Source organism: Dioscorea cayenensis, chromosome 18, assembly GCF_009730915.1.
Source record: "Dioscorea cayenensis subsp. rotundata cultivar TDr96_F1 chromosome 18, TDr96_F1_v2_PseudoChromosome.rev07_lg8_w22 25.fasta, whole genome shotgun sequence".
NCBI lineage: Eukaryota > Viridiplantae > Streptophyta > Magnoliopsida > Dioscoreales > Dioscoreaceae > Dioscorea > Dioscorea cayenensis.
In genome coordinates, this window is record NC_052488.1 from 478857 (window position 1) to 486604 (window position 7748).

Consider the following 7748-nt stretch of genomic DNA (forward strand, 5'->3'; position numbering starts at 1 on the left):
TGCCCATTCACCAATTTCAGACTACCATTGGGCTCATGAGCCAACTGAGGCAATGGAGCCATTGTGTGAGTTTTTCCTACATCATCAATCTTCCTTCCAACATGATCCATACCATACTGCAGCATTTCAAGCTCATGGCAATGGCACCTTTGGAACCAGCCCAGAAATTAAGCAGTGGCAGTAACAAGACAAGACAGTTTATGAACTCTATATCCTTCATTAGCCTCACTAAAGTGTTTGAATCCATAGAAACCATTTGAGAACACAATTGTATTCAAAGCCGTAAAATCAAATCACCAACAATTACTCTACTCACTGCTTCAACAACACAATGTTCATATTCCACCAATCTGACAGAAATCAATCAAATTTCAACACTCGAAGAGAAGAAAAAAAGAAAAACGCCAACTTTTAGGAAAGCATGAGAATCAACAAATGAAAATCCCTTTCAGCGTCCCTCAAAAACCCATCTTTTCATTCAAACACAAGAAACAAAACACGCAAAATAAAGTGTGCCGATGGGATTTAACCCTCCAAATTCCTTAATGCTGGGCACATGTCTCAATGTTCATTTGTGCCCATGCACTCATTAAAATGTTCAAGATGACATCTATATTTAGCCCTTTTTTTTTCTCGTTCATTTTGGCGCTTAAACTTTCAAAATGTTCAATATGTTGAACACTTGACATAATGACCTAGAGCATGCTATTATCTTCTCCACTTCCTCCAACCATACCAAGCAACATCTGATTTTGCGGCATTAGCATCTAACAAGCTGTTTTGAAAACTACAATAATATTTTGAACTGAAAAACGTGGATAAAATAATCATATGTTGTCAAGTGACCACCATATTAAACACTTTGAAAGTAAAGGACAAAAATAAACATTGAGGCAAAGTACAAAAGCCAAAAGGCACTAAAACTGACTGATGAAAGTAAATAAATGTCAACATCACCAACCATAAACATTAAACACTACAATGATAATGTCAACATCACCAACCATAAACATTAAGACGCTACAAAGACAAGGTAATAGTTTCTTTTACTAAAGTTTCACGACTAGCGAAATAGACAATCTAAGGAACGTAATATTTTAAAACATGAATCCATATGTCTTCAGAAGATGTTTCCCTTTTCTCCACCTTTTACACTAAGGATTCATCTTCAGAAGATGAATCTTCAGAAGATGAATCTATATGTCCAAAGTCTTCATCCTCATCAGGAGGGATAAAGCCAGTGTACTGAGCTGTCACCTCCTCCTTTGTTAGGTCGGCAAACTTGTTTATGGCAAGTGTATACATGTGATTCCCGGCATTAAAGTACTCAATGTACGCAACCTTAGCCTTAAATATCTCGAAGCGAAGCTGCTTCTCAGATTCATCTTTGTAGTGCCGACCATGCTCAACAATCCACCTCTCAAATCTATCGGCCATAGATTTCTGATCATTCAGCGCACGATATACATTCACGAAAGGATTTGTAGTCACTGAAACATAAAAACTAAGCACTATCAAAGCCAATCATAATAAAGCACTTGTTAAGTGTCATGAATGTCAGTGGCTTCGTATGACTCGAGCGGTAATGGCTTATAACAGAATTAAAAGGATATAAGCAACAAATGCACAAACACTAGGGTTTATGTATAATCACTAATTAGATATATATTTTCAAATGGCGCTCTAACTACAATACCATTGTTAAAAGGAACCTTTAGTGTGTCGGGTAGTGAAATTTGGATTGATGTTTTCAATGAAGACAGAGAGAATCGTGTTCGTAAGTTATGAACTTACATTACACGTATACATATATATATACACCTACTTATTTATTCTTTATCATGTCTTAATGTGCCGTGCATGCAAGCTTGGATATACACGGTTATTTCACCAATTCACTACATGAGATACATTAAACCTAATACTTTTGAACTTATTATGCACTTAAAAGACACTTGGGTCGCTGGAGAAACAACCATTAAAATATTTTGTTCTGTTTATCTTAGGGAAAATCCATAGTCTAGTAATTAAATCGGGGAAAACGCCTCAAGCGCATACATCTGCCTAGAACTCACAAAATCCCAACAAGAAAAAAACACACACACAACCACATGATATAAAAAATTATCTTTTCAAGAAACCCTAAAAAAAGTCAAAAGATACCTCAATGTACAGAAACCAAAAACAGATTTAGCAAACCATTCACACATCAAGATGATAAAGAAAGCCTACAAAATTATTACTATGGAAAAAGAATCGGAGGGATAGCTGACAGTGAGAGGCAGTGGTGGTGTCAGCACCCTCGTTTTGCAGAGATGAGGACAGATCTGTGATCGAAGACGCATCATTATCCCGCTGGATCTTCGCCTCGAAGTCTCCAGTCGAGACATGAGATGCCTCTCGGCACCGACCAAAGGGCCGTGAACGCCCCAGGGCTCTCACCAACGCCAACATCGGAGAATCTAATCCACCAGTACTAGGAGAGTCATCGGAGAGACAAACCCTAAACACGAACAAAAACAAAACAAAGAGCGGAGCGGAAGATGAGATCATTTACCTTTCTGCCCTTTAGTATTTATTAGTATATATAATCTATATCATTCCTAATTAAGGATCTAATTAAGTTAAGATTTTTTATTATCCCTGGTAGGACAAGAAAGAAAAAATAAGTATTAAAAAAAATAGTATAATAACAAGGATACTCCATCTAGTATTTAGAAAGAGGGCTACTTTTGAAATTAAAAGTTCGGTCTACCCAGGGACTAGATTTTTAAAGGAGTTTAATCCAAAAAGCGAGAGAGAGAGAGAGAGAGAGAGAGAGAGAGAGATGATATTAGTATTTGAGGTTAATTATATCTTAATGCTTATTTGATCGAGATTAAATTTTAGTGCAGGAAGGAAACATTGAAATTGGTATATTCGAAGTGTAATCTCTTGTATAGCATGTTTTATATCTTAATGCTTTTCGAACATGTATCATGCAGAATTGAGGATTTGTGATTATCGAGGATTTTATTTGTTTAAGTTGGTATTTTTACTCATTTTGGGAACTTATATCCAGGCATTTGTTTTATACATGTTGATGTTTTGTCTATACTCATGAGAACCTATGTTTTGGTTTTAAATACCAAGGTTTCATATCTTGCACTTTCATTGTGTTGTAAATGTGAAACGTTCCGGTTCATTTATGTTATTGTAAAACGTGTTTATTGGAATTCATCGATTTGTTTTGATATTCTTTTAGATTTGTGCTGACCCATTCACTGAGTGACTATTGTTACTCATCCCCCTCCTCCCTTCCAGGTTTTAGTGGTTTGGGTCGTCATAACGAGGCGAAGTGCTTGGCAATTTGCATCCCAAGTCAGGTTGTTTATTTACTGTTAAACAGGTTGCATTGTGTTATTGCAGTGGATCCACTAGTGTTCTTAACTCTGTGTCTGTGACTTGTATGTCTTTTACTACACGGTTGACTTTTTGAGTGAAATTCTTGCTTTTGGTATCTTTGTTGATGTGGTGTGGTATCTTTGTTGTTATGGTGTTGTTTAGCAGGAGTTTGTGAGCCTTACGATGTCTCGAGGGTTGAGTGGTGTGTGTCCCTCCTCGGGATCGTCGCAGCGGTTATCACGTGGCGGGCCCGCAGGTCAGGACGTGACAAAATCAACCATTGTGATAGTGTTACTGTGCACGGGTAAAACCAGTTTAAATTAATATATGATAATAAATTTTTAAAAATAAATTAAAATATCAAATACAAATTATTAATTAAAAATAAAATTTATATTAGTTAATATTAATGGAATAAATCTTCACGATCTCCAGAAACATATTATTTATTTAGTTATTAATAAAAAGTTGAATTTTTATTTAACTTTTTTTAATTTTATTTGAAAAATATTTTTAAGAAAATATTTTCTATTTATCCCCTTTATGTCAACCATTGGATAGTCTGATGGTATACACAAGAGTGTAAAAGAGAAAGCAAAGTTTCAAATATTTCCACCACAGTACTGTTATTGTATTGTTCATGCACTGTATACTTGGGAGAAACAGTGGTTCCACCCTTTCAAGGTTACAGGACAGAAGAATTTTTCTAGGAAATCTATAAACAACCGTAATGGTTGACCTGTACTTTTTTTTTTTGTCCTTTTGACAATCCCTAAATGAAAAGGCATTTCTCGCCTATTAGTCAAAGAAACAAAAAAAAAAAAGAATTATCTCATCATAGTAAAGTATATAATGGAACTCCACAACTTCCTCCCTACTAAACTTCTTCAGTTACAATCATATAATAATTTAATTCATGATATTCAATATAATTTACACCCAAATAATGACTTCGAAACTCCTAACATATCTCTAGCCATTTTATTACCCTGTAAGTTAACCGCTAAATCAAATTTAATATATAAAAAGATTAACGATTATTTTAAAATAATATATGTTACTAAAAACAAAATAATATCAACGCCAACAAAGGAACCGAATCCTAACCTTCTAAACAAAATATTATCTCATGCAAACCCTAATTAACTTGTCTCATTTCATTCTATTTTTGGAATCATTGAGAACTTAAAACAGTGGGTGAGAGGGAGACGGTGGAGGAAACAAGGTTGAGGTTTCTTCTTCTTCTTCTTCCTCCTCCTCCTCCTTTTTGTTGATTGTTTTCATTGTGATTAATGCCATTGATTTCATAGTATTATTGCATGTTGATTGGTTCTAGTTGTAGTTCTTGTTTCTATTTTCTCTTTTTTTTATTTTTGGGGTTTTGTTTTAATTTTATTTGGATTAACGTTTTAATGATATTAATTTAAATTTTGATTAATACAAATTTTGTGAAATGCTAGATTTGTGCATTTCATTGTGTGTGCTTAAAACAGATGTCGATAGGCTTGTATTAGGATAAGTCCTTGATTGGGAAGAATAATACTTTCACTTCAATCCCAAAAGCGGAAGATGTAAAATGTCAATTCCTTCCTGTATTTTACATCCATAGTTAACTTATTTGGCCATTATAAGTGCTGAATGTTTTATCTCGGAAACATCTTTATTATGATGCTTTGTTTGGATCGGGAACAATCAAATATACTGTATCTAAATTGAACTCTTTTAAAATGGTAATTTTCTCCTATTAACTTAAAAGAAATTATGTTCATTGCACAAAAAATCCATCCATCGAGTTCAAAAACAAAGTATCCTTTGCCCATGTATAATTATTTGAAAGAGTGATGGTTTGATTGGCACATGCTAATCTTCCCCTGCATCAAATATATTACCTTTCTTAGTAAATGGAAGCATTTCTTGATTGAATTAGCATCTTTTATAAGATTCATATAAATCAACATTTTGGAGCCTATGCTTATTTCATCTATCTATTAACTTCAACTCATGCCAACGCCTAACCGTTCTTGCATTCTTTTGCTTCAGTTTTATAACTTCCAAAGTAATGATTTTCAAGCAAAATTGGTTTTAAATGTTGGGAAAATGATCGAAGATGGCGAACAGATGGATGCGTGTACGCATGAAGATGATGATCATGGCCTTACTGGGATGGTGGAAGGGCATGGTGTGAAGAAGGGCAGAGGCATGGGTGCCGGGATGGCACTGTTCCGGTCCAAGATGGCTCTCTGAAGAAGCAAGGATAAAAGCATGGAGCTTTGACCAAGTGGGTGTTAAAGCAGTTGAAGACTTTTGGATATATATTATATTATATTAGGTAAATCTCTGGGTGTTAGTGACCAGCCAGTGCTGGACCTCGTTAAGGTGTTAAAAGCAACCAATGAAATGTTAGATTGTTTTTTATCCAATGGATGTTAAGATGGTGTCTGATGGGTTGTATTAGTATATTATAAAGTCTAATGAAAGTGCTTCATTTTTATTGGCCCAGTGAAACCTTTGTCTCTTCTTTATTACTTTGACTGCATTGACTCAGTGGAGAGAACCCCAGGCATTTCATCAAACACCTGGGTTTTTACTGCAATTTTTGTCGAACACCTGAAATCGCTCTTGATCTCGCGTCCGTTGCTCATCATTAAAACCTCTATCGCCTGATCGGAGATGGAAGTTCATATGTGAGCCAATAGAAAAGGATGTGCGCCTGCTGTCCAAGAAGATCCCTATAACAAAATATCTTAATTTTCAGGTTTAAGCTCTCTCTCCTCTAATGCTTACTTTGGAGTGGTATGATTTCTCATGTATTGTTTTATTGATTTAAGGATATGATACTTTCAGCATTCAGTTGTTCATTAATATTTAGCATAGAGTATTGCAACGTGTAATTGTTATATAATGCTAGGTACTTAAAGAATTAGAAATGTTGAAATTTTTGAGTGAATCAAACATATTCTAAGCTCATTTTTCCAAGTATGTTTAAACTAGATATGAATTGGAATACTGCGTTCGCATGAAATGCATTGTAAACATCGAGTTAATAGATAGGAAGCTCAAAGTGAACCAAAAGAAAGTTGTACCTTTTTTTTATCCCTTCTGATATGATAAATTAATTTAAAGAAAATTACATAATGAAAGCCAATAGGCTGAAGTTAGATGCCAGTGGATATTTCACTTCTTATTACAATCATCGTCTCCTTCAAGATTGTTCCCCCTCCCTTTCTAAACTTATATATGTGAGGGATTTATTTCTTACCAAGGTCTTCAGTATTACTTGTTGTTAAAAATGAATTTGCAAGTATCAAAAGGGGGCAAAAACTACATGTTATAATGTTCTCATTTATATCTATTGTGCATGTATCAAACTGTATGATTTAAACAATGAACAACCAAATTACTTGTGAATGATGTACATATGTTTGTGATGCTGCAGGTCGGCATAGGGCATAATTTCCATCACAATTTGACCGGATGGCAATGGAAGATTTCAACTTGTTTGGGTGGTGACGGTATTTCCCAGTTTAGAAACAAAACATCGGTCAGTTTATTTCCAGGATTTGACTTGAGGATTGGTTACAGGGCGGAGTACATCCTTCCTGAAATTCATGGGTAAGTTAAGTTGTTTATTCTTAACTGTCATATATGCACCAAAAAGGAAGGAAATTCAGTAGATGTTTGGTTTGAAAATACGATATTTACGTGTCTTAATCTAACTATCATTCAGCTTTTAGCTTCCAAATTGTTGTCTTCACCTTTTTGAATATCAATTATGAAAGAATAAATACATTTGAGGTTTTCTTTTCTTCGCTAATGTGTGAAAGTATCTGCTGCTGACAGGGCTGTCGGGACCGGGGAACCGATCCTTAATATGAACTATGGAAAGTTGCATGCATCTATAGACAGATTTGAGGCAATTATAACTCATGGAAGCTGATCTGTTAAAACAAGTGAAAAAATGATCTTGACTTGTTCTTCGTGTTTTGGTTTCAAGTAAAATAATTTTTTTGTTCTGCTATTTTTGATGATTTTGTGAAATTATGATGTCGGAGATCGAAAAAAAAATGTTTGAACAAGAACAGTTCATACATGTATAGATTATGTTCAGTTTCACATGTTAATCTTGAAACTGTTCTTTGCCAAAGCTTAATGACTTAGTTGATGTAAATGCTCAGCTTTTTAATATTCTCTCATGGATATTTTATGTTTTATTTTTAATCTGAGAAAGTTAACTCATTAATGTTGAGGTCTTTTTTTTTTTTAATGTTGCCAAGAATGAATTTTACTTATGCTCTAAAAAGAACAAAATTAATAAAATGAGCTCCTATACTCCTTAGTAGTTTTGTAAATTATGTAGAGTAATT

The 7748-nt window shown here is 34.4% G+C and overlaps 2 protein-coding genes across 3 annotated transcripts; one reads left to right on the top strand and one right to left on the bottom strand.

Moving 5' to 3' along the window:
• Nucleotides 1–899: 899 nt before the first annotated feature.
• LOC120282234 (oryzain gamma chain-like) lies at nucleotides 900–2561 on the bottom strand. Of its 2 annotated transcripts, none has more exons than XM_039288996.1 (2): nucleotides 2301–2561; nucleotides 900–1490 (listed from the first exon to the last, which is right to left on the bottom strand). In XM_039288996.1, exons 1-2 carry the CDS (start codon nucleotides 2551–2553, stop codon nucleotides 1150–1152), a joined length of 594 nt encoding a protein of 197 aa, XP_039144930.1. In that variant the 5' UTR covers nucleotides 2554–2561; the 3' UTR covers nucleotides 900–1149. The 2 variants fall into 2 exon arrangements, with proteins under 2 accessions (XP_039144930.1, XP_039144929.1); XM_039288995.1 differs by having other exon boundaries at nucleotides 2274–2559.
• A 3446-nt stretch (nucleotides 2562–6007) lies between these two features.
• Nucleotides 6008–7541, top strand: LOC120282152 (the record flags this gene model as incomplete). Its single annotated transcript, XM_039288905.1, has 3 exons — nucleotides 6008–6139; nucleotides 6821–6996; nucleotides 7225–7541. Coding segments are annotated over 3 exons (405 nt in total), but the record flags the coding sequence as incomplete, so codon positions are not given.
• Nucleotides 7542–7748: the final 207 nt, after the last annotated feature.

Coding starts and splice junctions, on each gene's coding strand:
- LOC120282234 (XM_039288995.1), bottom strand. CDS start 2,553: ATGATCTCATCTTCCGCTCCGCTCTTTGTTTTGTTTTTGTTCGTGTTT. Junction 1,491..2,273: donor CACCACCACTGCCTCTCACT/GTCAGCTATCCC, acceptor TTTATGTTTCAG/TGACTACAAATCCTTTCGTG.